This window comes from Ctenopharyngodon idella, chromosome 6 (assembly GCF_019924925.1).
Source record: "Ctenopharyngodon idella isolate HZGC_01 chromosome 6, HZGC01, whole genome shotgun sequence".
Taxonomy (NCBI): Eukaryota; Metazoa; Chordata; class Actinopteri; order Cypriniformes; family Xenocyprididae; genus Ctenopharyngodon; species Ctenopharyngodon idella.
Window position 1 is genome coordinate 23,340,439 of NC_067225.1, and position 16,845 is coordinate 23,357,283.

Below are 16,845 nucleotides of genomic sequence, written 5' to 3' on the forward strand. Positions count from 1 at the left end.
GTATCTACAAAAACAACAACAAAAAAAAAGTGTTTTCAAAGTCAGATGATGTCTGTCAGTCTTATCTATCTGGTGGTGAATTGTGATTTATGTGTTGTTACTTTTCACTGGAGAAAAAACTTAAGGTATCCACCTGTGACGTGAAAGTTTTCATGAAATGCCTCATGTTGTGTTTGACCCTGAATTCTGTTTAATACCTCAAAAAGCATATTTATAATTTAAGTATCAGGTTGATACTTCTTGACTTTTTTAATCTAATGAGAACCCAAACAAATTTTGCAATCACAGTCTCAAAGAGATTAAAGCTTTATTATTTTCTTTCTCCTGGGTTTTCATTAGATGAGAGGATATTCAAAGACTCTGGTGGGAAATTGGAGCTTAATTTTGGAATTAGTTTTATTTTAAAATATACATCTTTAGGGTATCATCCAAACATGAGGGGCATAACAGATATTTGAATAATGCATGTCACTTACAGACTCTTATTTTTACAGCTAATTTCAACATTGCATTATGCTGCAGTTACATATAAAAATTGCATCCTGATTGCCACAATCCACTTTTTTTTATTTATTTTTTTATTTGTAAATAGACTTGGAGATTCCATTAACTAGTTACATAACTTTGTCTTCCATCATTCAGCTATTCTGAACAATATTGCCTTTTATGATCCTTACCTTGTTTAAATCAAAACCATGTTTCCTTTTCCCACAATTACAGTACATCTGTGTCCTCTCTGTGACTGCATCTGAGTCTTTCTCTCTCTTCTTCTATACTTTCTCTTCCTGTCTTTGGCTCTTCCTCTGTTCGTCCTTCTCATCCCTTATTAAATGATTTCCCACGGGCAATCTCCAGCACTCACCTGTTTAATCAAATTTAGCTTGAATTGGAAGCATACTGTCGCCCCCTCTGCTATGATTTATAGCGTATCGGTTTGTTGCAGCATTTACTGACCAGTGTTGGTCATAATCCCAAAAGTATTTGTGCATGCATGTGGTGTTTTGTGCTAAATGTGGGAAGCTTTAATAATAATAACTGTTTGACCATTGTCCAGCTTTTTTTAATGGAGGCACTTCACTCACTGGCATCGCTGGCTGGAGTTCAAAGCCTCTGGCTGGCTAACAGGAAATAGTTTTTCTGGTTGAAGTGGGGTCTTTAGATAATTGCTCAGTAAATCACTATTCCGCTTTGAGTGGTGTGGGTTAGATTTTTGACATTTATGACTATTTCTGGTGTCAAAATACTAGTGAGTTAGTTCATAAAGAGATTGTAAAACTAATCCATAGTTTTAGTTTTTGGATTGGACCACTCTGAATTGAGTGGTTTAGTCCAAATTTTCTGAAGAGACTCAATCGCTTTATACGATAAACAGATTTAATTTAGGCTTTTATTTACATATAAACAATGATCAGCGAACATAAACCAAAACTCAACTGAAACTGCTTGACGTACGAGACCCAGATTTTACATGAACAACCCAAAAAAGATCTTGTTTATCTACCAAAAATATAAGGAATAATAAAGAGGACCTATTATGGTAGTGTGTTGAAACTTGCAGTTATAAGGGGCGTGGCATTATCGATTCGAAACGGTTGACCAATCGCACTGTTACTGCCGACCAATCAGAGCACACTGTGGAGGGGCTTCATAGAGACAGGATCTAAACAGAGAGTTACAGACAAGTCCAGATGCGACAACAATGAAAAATATGTTTTAAAAAAAAGTTGTCTTTTTTTAATTCAAGTTTGAAAACCTATTCTAGTAGACCCCAAATACAAAATCAAGACTTTGTAAAAGTGCATAATATGGCTGCTTTAAAATCAAATGTTTTAATTTTACAAAGTTGTCATGCTTTTACCATGTAACTAATAAATATGTGCCAAAATATTAACAAAGAACTCCCTAAAAATCAAAGTTTATTCATTTTTATTTAATTTTATTGTTTACATTTAGCATTTTTTCCCCAGACCTGTGACCCATTTTTTGGATTGTGGCGCACCAGTTAAGAACCACTTCCATTGAGCCCCTTGCTGGTCACAGGACCTGGTTTCTGATTGTCCACTTCAGACAAAGGCGCTGTGTTGTTATATGATAAAAATATCATTTCGACCCCAAAACTTTGATAGTGTGGAGTGACCATCTGCTCAACACATGCTGCTTCAAGGACTAAACTCCTCAGAGTCCACACTACGTGTTCCTGCTTTTAACTCAAGGCCAAAATACACTCATATACACCATACCAATCGAACACCATCCACTTTTCAAGCTCTCATATTTGTATTCTTAATAAATTGAGAATTAATATTCAATAGAAATATTAATACAGCACAAATAAATGTAAAATAACAAGAAATGTAATTGCTTTTGTTCACTGCTTTTTGGTAAATGATGACAAACAGTGTACTGTGGAATAAGATTTCCAAGAGCCATTTTATCTGGATGCTTAGTCGTTGCTCCGGTAAAACACAACCTAGAGATGATAATCTACTACCTGCACTTAAATACGTTTTAAACTCTGATCTTACTGCTTGTAAATGTTTCTCCCAGTATGTAAGCATTCATTAACTGCACTAATGGCTTTTGTTCGTTTGTTGTAACATTTGCAGCCAGTCTTTTTTTTTTTTTTATGGTCAACGTCAAACAGTTGGATGTAATATGCAGGTCCAGAATAAAGCCTGCTTTTTTGTGGCTATTATAGTAAAGGTCAAAGGCTGACATGTGACGCATTAGTTGTGCACAGCCCTGATCTCTAAATGGCACACTTATTATGATGGACTTCTACCACCGCATATGATGTAGCATTATAACACTGGCCCACGTCACGCCGTATTATTAGTCTCACTTTAGTGACTTGTACATTTTGTTCCTGACATGCTGCATGTGTTTTTATTCCCAGAGGCTTCTGGGAAAAGGTACATCAGCTAATCAGTAGTAAAATATATGCCAATATTTCTTCACAGCGTGTACATTTCATGTTCATTTCAGTTAATGTCCTTTTTATTTCACCTCCATAGATTTTTCAGATTGATATCACGATAACATCTGAGTGGAGCTGACTCTTATTTTGCTATGATATTTACTGTACAACTTAAAGGAAACACTCATATGAAAATGAAAATTCTGTCATCATTTACTCAGCCTCTTCCAACCTGTATTTTTTCTTTAGTCCATGGAACACACAAAAAATATATTTTTGAAAAAATGTTTCAAAAGGAAATATTCCCCCCCCCCCCATACATTTCCACAAAGATATTAAGCAGCACAACTTTTTTCAACATTGATAATAATTAGAAATGTTAATTGAGCAGCAAATCAGCATATTAGAATGATTTCTGAAAGATCATGTGACACTGAAGACTGGAGTAATGATGCTAAAAATTCAGCTTTACCTTCACAGGAATAAATTACATTTTAAAATATACTAAAATAGAAAACAATTATTATACATTTTAATAATATTTTGCAATATTACTGTTTTGACTGTATTTTTGATCAAATAAATGCAGCCTTGGTAAACATGAGAGACTTCTTTCAAAAGCAATGCAACTGAAGGCTGTACCAACCCGATCTCACGGCAATTCGTACATATTTTACGAGGAGGCTAATTCGTACGAATTCATAAGATCTCACGTTTTTTTTGCTAAAGCGTACGTATTTTATGAGTTGCTAAATTTGTATGAACTCTCTCAAGGAAACCACCACATTTATGTTCTGTTATCTCTGTTGTAGTTGCGTTCTCATCGTTTATTTAGACTGAGGTAGTTAGATTAGTGTCAAACACATCACAGAAGCCTTTAATGAAGACTATCCAGTAACTGGCTTAGGCCTATTATTCTTACACCCTGACAACCTGTAGTCCACTGGGGTGTCGCAGAATTCCTGTGGTGTCAGTGTATTGATGTGCAGAGCGTTTATGAGTCTGTTTGAGGGGTGGCTGGACTGTGTTTTTAATTGAATGCCGCTGTTTGGTCTCTCTCCCGCTGACTGAGGATTTGTGTGAGTGGAATACCAGATTTAGGACCACTGTGGTCGGCTGATGAGAATGTGTTTGTGGTCATGGGAAGGCAAGATAGATAGAGGCATAACATATGATTGATGCATTGCATTAACTACCGGTCGGCTGTTTTCCAGGATTCCATTATCTTAAAACCTTTACGTGCAACAACAGGAAATAAAATTGCATTTGTGTTCACAGTGTTCTCTGTACTTTTCCAGTGATCTTGGCTTGATGTACTGTTTTGTCCCTCAGGTTGGATCGCTATCTTGGGAGCTCTGTGGTTACTGGTGCTGGCTGACATTCAGGACTTTGAGATCATACTTCACAGAGTGGAATGGGCCACTCTGTTGTTCTTTGCTGCTCTGTTTGTGCTTATGGAGGTATGGTAATGCTCACGAACTGCACACAGACATGCTTGAAAACACAAACGCCCACATATCCCAATGTTCTGTTATGTATTACATCACAGTCATTGTTTACAAGGCTGAGAAGACCGTTTAGTTGGGCGCTGGCCCATGTTGTTTTGTATGTATGTTCCAGGCTTGTCATGTTCAATCAGTCAGTCAATCAATCAATCAATCAATCAATCAATCAGTCAATCAGTCAATCAATCAATTGTATGTTTTAAATGCAGCAACTTTGTCAAATTAATTTGCTCAATTATTGTAAGAAAAATTATTCTTTTTCTTTTAATTGTAATCTATTTTTAATTATCTTTTTTATTTTATTTATATATATATATATATATATATATATATATATTTTATTTTTTTTTTTTTTTTTTTTTACAAAACCGACCCTAAGCCTAAGGGGAAAAAGTGCATTGTTATAAAAGAAACAATATTTAAAGTGCATTGTCATGAAAGATAAAATATTTAATAGTGTATATAATAGAGTGTTGTTATTTTTATTTTATCTATCACGTTCTTAAATAAAGAGAGTAAAAGAAAGAGGGTGACTTAGAGATTGGGAGTCTAAGTAAGGGAAAAGTTAGCATGTCAGCAGCATAAATGCTGGGTTTGCTGTTTGTGTTGGCTTAATCCTTTGTTTTGTAAGGAAGACAGTATTCACACAGGGAAGCCCACCCCTTGGGCCCAGTGGGGAGCTTAATGCTTCTCCAAGATAAACTGTTTGCCCTCTACAGCAGAGCCAACATTCACAATCACTCATACCAGTGTGCACCACAAGCAGCGGGACAAAAATATATGAATTTTGATATTCCACTTCCATTGTTTAAAAGATGGAAAATCAGGACTGTCAGGTTAAATGTCTGTCGTTTTGGTTTCTGGTCTATGGCTTGATTTTCTCTTTGGTGTGTTTTAAGGCCTTAGCCCAGCTGCAGCTCATCGACTACATTGGGGAGCAGACAGCGGTGTTGATAAAAGTAAGTATTTGCTCCAGAAATATTTTCTACAGTCTTTGGGGGGATTTCACTAGGAATTTATATTTGCAGGGTCTGTCTGTGTTTCCTTGGTGCTCAACTCACTAAATGAGTTATGTAAATCAGCACAAAACCTATCAAAAAAGATAAGATATTAAATCCTGGGTGATACGATCACAAGTGGGGAGGTGACACATGTTGCTGTTTACACTTGGAAGCAACATCAAATGCGTCTCCTGTGGCTGTGACCACTTTCAGCAGCTTAGCCTATGGAGTGCAAAAGTTGGGTTTTGAAGTAAAATTATTTTTTTCAATAGGGGAATTGATTTTTACCAGTAACTTATAAACCTTAAAGACAGGCCTATACTGTGAGCAACAGTACAAGCAGTGTTGCCAAGTCCACGGTTCTCCCGCAGAATTAGGCTACTTTTACACTGTTGCCACAGGTTGTTTTTCATGTCCACGGGTTGAATCGACCCCAAATAACTTGATATTCAGCCCCTGGAATGCGAATTTTACCAGGGAAGCCCTGCCAAAAACGCGCATTTTACCCCCCGGAATGCGATTTTTACCATGGGACCCCCCCTGAAATGCGATTGGGCTAGTTTTGAGGAGCAATTGGTCAGGTTTTGTTGTGAAAACCTGGCAACCCTGAGTACAAGGTTGCTAATAGATAGTAAATACCCATCATTCCGCATTATTTCGACTTTTTTTTTTTTTTTTAAATAATCATGTTTAACAGTGGGAGTCCTGGTGAGAAAGTGCATTACCCATGATTCTGCAAAGAAATCTCCACCAATCAGAGAATTACAACAAGCAAATTTTTTGGCATCTGCCCACTCACATGAAGCATTGCAAATGACATAATAGATTCTTCCTTCTCTCTCAAACTACTTAAGTATTTGTGTGTATATATACATAGCAATGAACATAAAATATCAACAGCTTTAAATAAATAGTTTTATAATTCTCCATTGTTTTCCATTTGTTTTTCATCTGCGGTGCTTTAAGGATTTATATTTCTTTCCCTCATTAAAGATGTTAAGTACACAGTCTTGTACCTTTGTTTTTTTGTTTGATTTTCAAATACATTTTTTGCTTCAAATTAAAGTTCGTAATGATGTGATTAAAAGAAAGGAAAGAACAGGAAAAATACTTCCTGAAAAGTGGGCAGGCACTGTTGTACTCCATAGCTTTTCTTTTTTCATACATAGACCATAATTCTAAGAGCAAGTGTTTCCACACATAAAAAAACACTGTAAACCAGCCAAATGAACCTCATTAAATAATGTGGCTGGCTGAAATTATTGTTATCTTTGATCCAGTAGTGGGGCTGTGTGAGCCATAAATAGAGAGATTTCCACAGGCCTGGAAGTGTCCAGCTTTGCCTGGCTGGCGATCACACTCTGATAGACCCGTCAGCTTGTGTTTGGTGTGCGGGCCTTTTACAATCATAGTAATTATTCATGACAGGTGCTGCTGTGGATCTCTGATGCATTCAATCCAATCATCAGCACCAGAACCCCTAAAATCTGCCCATGTACAGTAGATAAACAACCGAAGAGAAGAATAGTGGAGAAATGACTGAAATAAAACCATGTTCTAATAAACAGCACGCGTACATGCTTAAAAACAAAGCTACCGTGCATTTTCACATACATTATCAGGATAAAAAACAGGCATATGGTGAGAAAGTGTTTATGTCTGCTTGTGTACATGTGTGGTGGTATGTTTTGGTTTATCAAAGCAACAGACCGTGAAATAATGAATTCAATGTGACTGTGTCATGAACACATTGTCTGCAAAGCCTCCCACCTTTGTGTTGGCATCTATGGGCCTTGAGACTGACAGAGAGACAGGACTTGTGTGTGCATGTTTTTGGTTGTGACATATTTTATTGTTATCTTCTCTCCCAGGCAGTGCCAGAGGATGAGCGGTTGGCCATCGCCATCATTTTGGTCATGTGGGTCTCAGCGCTGGCCTCCTCTCTTATAGACAACATTCCCTTCACTGCCACTATGGTAAAGAACACGCACACACTCCGTCAACCATTTGCACACAAACACAAAGATGTGGTAAAACAAAACTATCTCTAAATCACACTATCTTCTCCATTATATTTAACTTTTTTTTAGTTTTTTTTAAAGGTTGCATCAAGATTTGAATATAAAGTTGAATATAATCAATTTTATTTTTTTAATCTTTTAAACTTCATAGAATGTTACTACAGTTCAAAAGTCAGATTAAAAAGGTATTTTTTCATGCTTTTAAAAAAAGAAGTCTCTTATGTTCACCTAGGCCCGCTAATTGAGGACCCCTGGCCTTCACAGTCTTTTATACAGTTCCGTAAACAAGAAATCACGTGTAAGGTGCAATGTACAGTCACCTGGATCAGGCTCGTGAACCAGGAGGGTCTTGGATGAACCTGAAGTGATTTATGTATTGATAATGACTGAATTCATGTATTTTATCCCTTACTTAACTTGACATATCTTGCCTAGACCACCCGATTTTAGAGTTCTTTCCATTTAACCCCTGCAAACAAAGTAAAAGGTGCAACATTCCAGTACTTTTTTTAACAATATTTGGCCAATGTAGAAGACAGAAGCTGTTGTATGTTAATAAATTAATTAGAAATATGTTTTTCAAATAGTTTTATAGCTCATGCTGCAGGACACTGCCATCACTGCTTGACATGTCAACTGCCCACGTTCTGTTGACAAATAGGTGAAAATAGTGCATCTTATCCTCTATAGTAGGCTGAATCGTGTGAGGAACAGTAGTGAGTGATGATGTGCTATCGGAGCAGCGCATGAATCATGTGTATCATGAAGGAACACGTGCTGTGAGCTGATATGATGAACATGCCACCAAACAGACAGAGCTGTGCTGCCAATCGCTCACTGCCAAATGAGCAGAAGGGAAGAATGCAGGGCAGATGAAGAGACAAGTCACTCCAGAAATCACTTAGCATTTCAAAAGCCTTTTCATTTCCTTCTTCTCCAGCGTTTTCTACATGTTACATTTGATCTGTCTATTTTGCCCTCTTTTCTTACTTGCTTTCTCTCGTTCTCTCACCTCTAGTAGTATGGATGTGCAAAACTTAAGTATTTTAAAAACTTGTTGTTAAGTTACCTGAATGACTAATTGATTAGCCAGTTAATCTGACCCCGATTATATACGTTTCTTAGGGAGCATTTACATATAGATCTTACTCTGTTCATCTAGTTGGTTGTTGGATGAGCTGACCACTGGTTGACCTGCAGCTCTCTTATTTTGTCTCATTCTCTTTCTTACCATCTGTCTCTTTCTCTAGCTTTGTGAAAAAGGAGAGATAAACAGGGTGAAATGGACTTGAGCTCAGCATACACTTGTGGTGGCATTGAATCGCATTGATTTTGCAGGACTCTTCACTGTATAAATACAGAAAAGACTTCTCAGCAGTGCCCTCTAACAATCTGAATCTAAAAAGGCCATGCAGTTAGACAGGCACTTCATTTTTGTTGAGCACAGAGTGAGCCTGTTTTCAACTCTACCAACAACAGAAATCAGCATGCATTCAGTTATTTTGAACTGCCCTCTTGAAAAGTGGTATAGATGCTGGTATGCTGGTGTCCCCACCAGACTTCCTAACTAGCTTAACCAAAGGTCTCATTACTGTTAAGTCTCATTACTCATCACTTTTAAATCTCATTTGGTCAACCAGCTTCATTAGAAATACCCTTTTATGCTAGAAACCAGCACTAAGCAGAATATACCGGCATGGAAATTCATACTGGTCTAAACAGTAAATTTCTGTGTTTCTGTGGTCAGAATTTTAAATGGTATTATATTGACTACATATTACACTGACCATGCATAAAGCAATTTTAAATTGGCCTTCATGTGCTCACCATGTCTAGGTCCACAGTGTGTTCAGTTTGAGTATTCTATACATTTTCAAACGTGACACAATCACTGACATCCATATGGAGCATTGAACATCTGATCTGAATATCAATACAGTGTCTAGAAGACGTTTACTTCTGTCCCTGGACTCGTCTATAAGGGATTATATATGACACATACATGGTCGCAGTCATTTCTCTCTTCTCCCTCACTATGTTTGTAGATCTTCTTTTGTGTCCCTGGCCATTTGTTGGGTGACTTGCCAAGGATTCTTCTGTAATTACAACAAGTAAACTGGATAAAAGTGCCTGTGGGAATTAATGAAGGTGATCATAACATGAACATCATTGACCGTTCTTAACCTGTTTAACCATAAGTCCTGTCTTTGTGGTAGACCTAGTTTGAACCACAACTGATGCTATATTTTCAGGAACTCTCAGTGGAAATCCTGCAATAGATATAAAAGCAATCCCAAAAGAACCTCCTTGAGAGAACCAGCATATCCAACTGAATCTGACTGACGACAAATAATTATATATACACTTAAATATATCCTTGGTCATTATGCAAAACAAATTTAAACAATTTTTCTTTTGTAAAATTTAGCTTTCTCCCTCGCCACTTATCTTCTCCAAGTCCGAGTTGTATTGCTCCAGTCTCTCTCTTTTTTTTTTATCAAGTTATAAAATAATTTAATTATTGATACACTATAGTTAAAAAGTTTGGGGTCAGTAAGATGCATTTATTTGATCAAAAATACAGTAAAACAGTAATATTGTGAAAAATTATTACAGTTTAAAACAACTGATTTCTATTTTAATATATTTTAAAATGTAATTTATACCTGTCATGGCAAAGCTGAATTTTCTTCAGTGTCACATGATCTTTAGAAATAATTCTAACAAGCTGTTTTGGGTCTCAGGAAATATTTCTTATTATTATCAATGTTGAAAAAAGTTGTGCTGCTTAAGATTTTTGTAGAAATAATATATTTTTCAGGATTCTTTGATAAATAGAAAATTCAAACAGCATTTATTTGAAACAGAAGGTTTTGTAAATTTAAACAATGTAAAAGTCTTTACTGTCACTTTTGCTAAATTAAATGCTTCCTTGCTGAGTAAAAGTATTAATTTCTTTAAAATTATTGAATGGTTGTATATGTATATCAATATATGATAAATATGGTTTCCATTTTTTTGCTTCTAGAGTCAGTTATTGCAAAAAAAAAAAAAAAACCTTATTCAAGGTGATACAAGATGCCTCCCCTCATGGCTACTCTGTTGGGGTTACTTTTTGATTTAAAACTGGCTGGCTGTACATTATCCCTTATATTATCCTTATCTCTTAACATTCGTAAAAAAACGAAAAAATGTCCCCAATAAAACTTGTTCCGGTGTAGCTGCTCATTTATAGACAACTTAATGAAAGTTTAATCCACATTAATTATCAAACAGTTGTTTTATATATAATAAATAGACTAATATGAGTTGTGATTACAGAGATCATGTTTGAGATCTGTGAAAATTTTTCTATGCCACCTGTGTCAATTTAGGATTTTCCACACAGATTAAAATTTGCTATTTGCGCTCCACTGCAAACATAAAACTGCTATTTTCTTGTCAGCACAAGTGTATGGTTGCTTTGGCTCCTGGTGCCCTCCCATCCACGGTGGCGATGCCACAGCTGAATGAACCGGATGGCAAATGTAGTAGAAAATGTAATCACAGTTGTGCTGTGTAATTTATTCAAGTCGATTGCAGCTGAAGCCGCTGTTAGCTGGGAGGCCAGCGTGTAGCAGACAAGTGGCTACACACTGAAATCTTCAAGGCAGAAGGCATTTTCTGCAAATATGCAATCTTTAAATTAAGCAACACTGGTGGGAAGATCGAATGCTTATGTGCCTTGAGAAATGGATGCATTCTTGTTGTCACCACAGGGAAGCATTCTCTGCCTCTCACCATTATATGCTCATGCTTAGTACTGATGGCTATAGCCATTGTGGAGCCATAAGTGTTTTTGTCTTGTTTATATCTGTGTAGATTTCATGCCTGGGCCAATGCGGTGAAATTTGGTTCATACATGCTGTTTCATGAGGTTTTCATTTGCTGTTTTTTTCGAACTGTGTGTCTGTGCAAAAAGAGAGGAAAATGGAAAAGAAATCTAATGTCATCCACTATTGATTTTCTTGTTCTTGACTAGTGCAGTAGAAGAATATGACTCAATCTGCTAATAGGTTGAACGGCTGTCAGAATTATTGAACATAACACTCTTCATGACCCTGACATTCACAATGCTTAGTTCTTGACAGATGGCTGTTTGTAATAGGCATTGCTTAATTGTTCATTCTTCATTTACATTGCCTATGAGAATTACGATCAGGTGATTCATGCCTTCTCTTTGTCTATCAGTCAGTCTGTCCATTCATTCATCCATCCATCCATCCATTCATCCATCCATCCATCCATCCATCCATCCATCCATCCATCACTAAGTTTGTTTATTTTTTTTTCCATAGATTCCTGTGCTTATAAACCTCAGTCAAGATGCCGATGTCAACCTGCCAATCAAACCTCTCATTTTTGCATTGGCTATGGGAGCTTGCCTTGGAGGTCAGTTACATTTCTTTTCTATATTATACAAGTGTGTTTTAAAACAAACATACCATTACAGCAACCTTGGTTCAAGTGGTTTGATGAACTGAAATGAACACTGCCTTTAAAAGACATCCTTTGTAGCGTTTCATTTGAATTTGCAAGCCACCTCCTACAAGCAAAGAAGTATTTGCTTCGTGATGTTTCTGTGATATCCTTTACTATTTTATTCGAGTAATTCAAACTTTCGAATCAGAAAACGGGTCTTATTTTATAACATCGTGTCATCCTTAATAAGCTGTGGTTTTTCAGTGCCACTCACTTTTTCCTCACTCGCTTTCAAAGCACAACAGAGCACAATAGATTGCTCTACATTTAGGAATGTAGTGTGCTTACAAGGCCATCTGAAAATGCCTCATTGCCTGTTTGGTTCTAAGGACACGGAGAGAGAGATGTGGCAGTCCTACAGAGTAATCACAAGAGATGTGTTAGCTCTATTATCGATCCATGGAATGCTAAGGCAGGCTTCTGGTTTTGTTGTCACGCTGACACCTTTTGAAATGTGAACATTTCATATCAAGACCATTCTTCTACATGGCCCAACAACACACTATAAGAAATATATCCTTTAGGAAATGATAAATTGATGGCTATAAACTGCTTTTAGAAACTTGAACCCCTAGAAGACATTTAGGAATTAAACTGAAAATGTGGTGTTGGCAATACTTTTGTGAAGGAATCAAGATCCTTTATATTTAACTTTATTTTTTGTTGTCTTTTTAATGTCTTACATCACAGTTGTATTTTGTGTTAAATATATATTTATATAATTATCCCACAATTATGATTGTTTCAAACTGCTTAAATTATCAAAGTTAAACATTTTTTAGGCTATTTTTATAATGGATTTTCTTCATAGCCAAGACAAAATATTAAAGGTGTTTGAATGATAAAGACATGTAAATGACCTGACCACAGTCTAAAACAGAAACTTCTGACATGCTAAAGGCACATAACAATGGAAGTTTCATCCTAGTTTTGCAAGTCTTATGAGATTAAGGCGTGGCTTTAAATGTCTGTGAATCTCCACCATACTACAACTGATGAAGCCACTTGGATCAGAGGTGGGACAATAAATTGAAGAACACGTCTAGATGCTCCAGAGTAAATGTTTTTAGACATGCTATTGATGAATTGATGACCTCTGTCCTTCATCAGAAAGCTATCATACCTGTGATTTGAGTTGGACTCTTCGTGACATGCATTATCAAAAGAGGTACTACAAAAGAAACCCTTGCTAAATCACCTCTGCAGTTTAGCACTGAAGGTCATTTCATGGCTGATCCTCTAACAGGAGTGATTGCACAGTGGAGAACTTTAAATTGCAATCAGCATAACAAAATCTGCTGTGCACATTGGCACCAAATCAATTCTAATATTCATTTATAAAGATCCATGTTTGTGCAGTGCTGCGTTTGTAGAGGACATGTAGTGCTATTTAAACATTTACAAATTCTCAGATCTCTCTCTCAAGGCAGACTCAAATGATTGGATAGAGTATACGTACATGGAAAATTCACTGGGCACACTTTTTTTTTTTTTCATTAAATATAAATGAATGTCTATGTTTATTCAGGCTATTAGAGTTATCCAAGATAGTCATTCATTTTTTCCCCCTTTTTTTTTTCTTTGAAAGGAAATGGGACACTGATTGGAGCATCTGCAAATGTAGTGTGTGCTGGGATTGCTGAACAGCATGGCTATGGATTTTCCTTCATGGAGTTCTTCAGGTATTTATATTGGGTGCAAATTTATTCTTCCACAGGTTTTATTAAAAATAGAGAGTCTTTTGTGTCCAACTGTGGTAGGAAATTGATCTCAAATTCCACACACATTTTCTACTGTTTTTATTGTGTTTTAAAGAAACAAGTTATGCCAGTATCTGGTAATTTTTTAATGCCACTCTATTTGTTTTCTATAGTCAGTATCCCATGACTCTATTCGGTTGCTTGACATTTTGGTCAGGTGGTCTGTTTCTGTCTAAGTGGCAGTTCTTAGCCAAAATAAGCTGCGATGAGCACCAGACTCCTACAGGAAAAGAATGTGTTTTCTTCTTTGTCGAAACTAGTATTGCTAACAGCAAAATTACCCAAGAGTGCAAGAGTCAATCCATTAGCTTTATGTCCAGATGTTTATAGTCTTTTGTGTGCTCTTACTTCATGTCCAGATGTTTATAGCCTATCATGTACTTTTACTCTTCAGGGAAAGCTGTGAGTATTCCAGCCAGATCTGTTGGCCACTGGTAGCTTAAGTGACACTTAGGAGGTCTGTTTCAGGGCAAACTCTAAAACACTGCTTGCAAGCAGCTGCTGCAATCTGCTGCTTCTCTGTGGCCGGTTGCATAAACTGTCTAGTCTTACAAGTTAGTCATCAAATATTTTTCTTCAAGACTGTTCATAATTTTTTTTTTATACCAGTTACATAAAAACCTAGACTGGTCTAATTTGATACCAAAAAGTAAGACTGATTACCCCCTAACTAACTGCTAGTTGATTAAATTAGTTCTTATAGGATTAGTTGAGTTCGGAATTAAAATTTCCTGATAATTTACTCACCCCCATGTCATCCAAGATGTTTATGTCTTTCTTTTTTCAGTCGAAAATAAATGAAGGTTTTTGAGGAAAACATTCCAGGATTTTTCTCCATATAGTGGACTTCACTGGGGTACAGCTGGTTGAAGGTCCAAATTGCAGTTTCAATGCAGCTTCAAAGGGCTCTACACATGAGATGGAGTTTTTGCCCTACTACGGTACTTCTGCCTACATCACGCGTGACTTTCCAACGTGATTACATAATGCGTCGCGCATCGCAGAGCAGTGCAAGATGAGCATTTGTGGTTAAGAAGTATATACATTTTTTTCTTTTTCTTGGAAAAGACCCTAGACAAGACCCTTATTCCTCGTCTGGGATCATGTAGAGCACTTTGAAGCTGCATTGAAACTGCCCCAGTACCCTAGTGAAGTCAACTATATGGAGAAAAATCCTGAAATGTTTTCCTCAAAAACCTTAATTTCTTTTTGACAGAAGAAAAAAAGACATAAACATAACATTTATAATATAATTTATCAGGAAATCTTAATTCTGAAGTGAACTAATCCTTTAGGACACAGTCTTAACATAATGGTTATGTTTATGCAACTGGTATGTTCTTCATTCTCTAGTCTTCACTTTATAAAATACATTATTTAAAAATGGAGCAAAATCAGAAAGAGAACAGCAGAACCATCAGTTATAATCAAAATGGCACTCAACACAATCTCACTTATTTAAATGTTATGTCGTGTAAATGCTTTAGTCTGACTGAAATCATACTGTCGGGCTAACAGGACCAAGATAATGCGGTTTGAATTTTGGTTTTGTCCAACATTTATACATTTTAATCACACTATAGTTGCTCTTGGTGTTATGTGCATGCTCTGAAAAATAGTTGACTGTATTTAATCCTTCAAATTTTTGATTAGCCGTTGTGCCATATATACTTGGACAGAGAGATGAAGATTGTAGCTCGACTATGTAAAAATCTAGCCCGATTATATATAAATGTACTTATTGGTTACTCTACTTTATTGCTTACTTATTGTCGCTACCAGTGTTGACTTAATACGCAAGTAGAGTTAAAGAAGAGAAGGACAATATACAGTATGAACTTTCTTGTAAGTCCTCTGTATTAATATAGTTTTTGTTGTGAACACATTTGTCTTTACATGTTCTGTGTAAAATCAATGTAAATGGAGCATGTTCACCATGTTCCAAAAATATCCCTAAGTGTGCCTCTCTTTTTAAGAAGTGACAGATCTAGTTTTAGAGAGACTCTTAAGACAGCTTGATTTCAAGCACTCTCTAGCGTATCAACAAATACATCTGAATGTGGAAAAGGAGCTGCTCGCTGATTACCTCTTGGTGAGAGGCTTGCGAAGATATTCACCGTCTCTTTTGATTCGGTTCTCCCTGCTTGTTACCACCTGCTCGATGGAAGTGCTTTCCATGCACATACAGATGCATGCAGATATCTGGCTTTCTCCCAGTTGGTGGGGTGTTGGTGGTCAATGGTGAAAAAGAGGAACTTGAATGCACATCTGATTGGACTGTGAAATGATCCCGGTGGGAGACAGTGGGGTCTTTCATGCAGAGTATATAGAATCTGAAAAGGAAGTTCAGACATGCCTAGCACAGAGCCAGACATGAAGGCACTTCACACTTTCACTGATACCTTTGGGACTTTGTGTCTTTGGATTTACTTAAATACTACTAACAGTTTACTTTGAAATGTACTCAACCTCCTATACTTTATAAAAAGGCTTATTCTCCATTAATTTCTAAATATTTAAATGAATTATCTGTTAACAATAGTGTGTGTGTGTGTGTATAACAGATAATAAATAAAAATAAAATTATATAAATAGTATATATAAATAAAAATATTAAAATTTGTATTATATATATATATATATATATATATATATATATATATATATATATATATAATGTTTTGTATTATATATATATATATAACATTTTAATATTTTTCTATGACCTAACAATACATCTTCATTGACAAGCAATCACTTACTATTTTGTGGTTCTTTTGCTTGTCTGTCTGAGGGGCCATGGCACTTTTTAAACCCTGAAACAGGAGAAATCAATGGCATTAGACAGAGCCCAAGGCCCCTTGGCTCAACACAGGGAAGGAACGGGAGCTCAGTCTAAACGGCACATCAGACAGGGAGATAAGGTAGATCAATTCAAGCTAATCTTGGGAGTGAATCCAATCCATCCTAGTGTTAGCAAGAACCCCAGATTCTGCCTCGCTCTTCACTTTTAGTTGAACGGCTGCCACTTGCTTCAGATTCTGTTTCAGTAATGAAGCACCTCCCCTAAGCCAAAGACCTGTTCACCGCGTGCTCTCATGAGATTCTCTCCTATTCATT

The 16,845-nt window shown here is 36.4% G+C and overlaps 1 protein-coding gene across 1 annotated transcript in view; it reads left to right on the forward strand.

The window, feature by feature from the left end:
* Window positions 1-16,845, forward strand: part of oca2 (oculocutaneous albinism II) — an 83,803-nt gene that overhangs the window by 53,141 nt on the left and 13,817 nt on the right. The window contains exons 19-23 of the mRNA XM_051898164.1: window positions 4,250-4,377; window positions 5,322-5,381; window positions 7,295-7,399; window positions 11,782-11,875; window positions 13,554-13,647. Of these exons, the coding sequence (XP_051754124.1) occupies window positions 4,250-4,377; window positions 5,322-5,381; window positions 7,295-7,399; window positions 11,782-11,875; window positions 13,554-13,647 (481 nt within the window). The remainder of the gene's footprint in view (window positions 1-4,249; window positions 4,378-5,321; window positions 5,382-7,294; window positions 7,400-11,781; window positions 11,876-13,553; window positions 13,648-16,845) is intronic.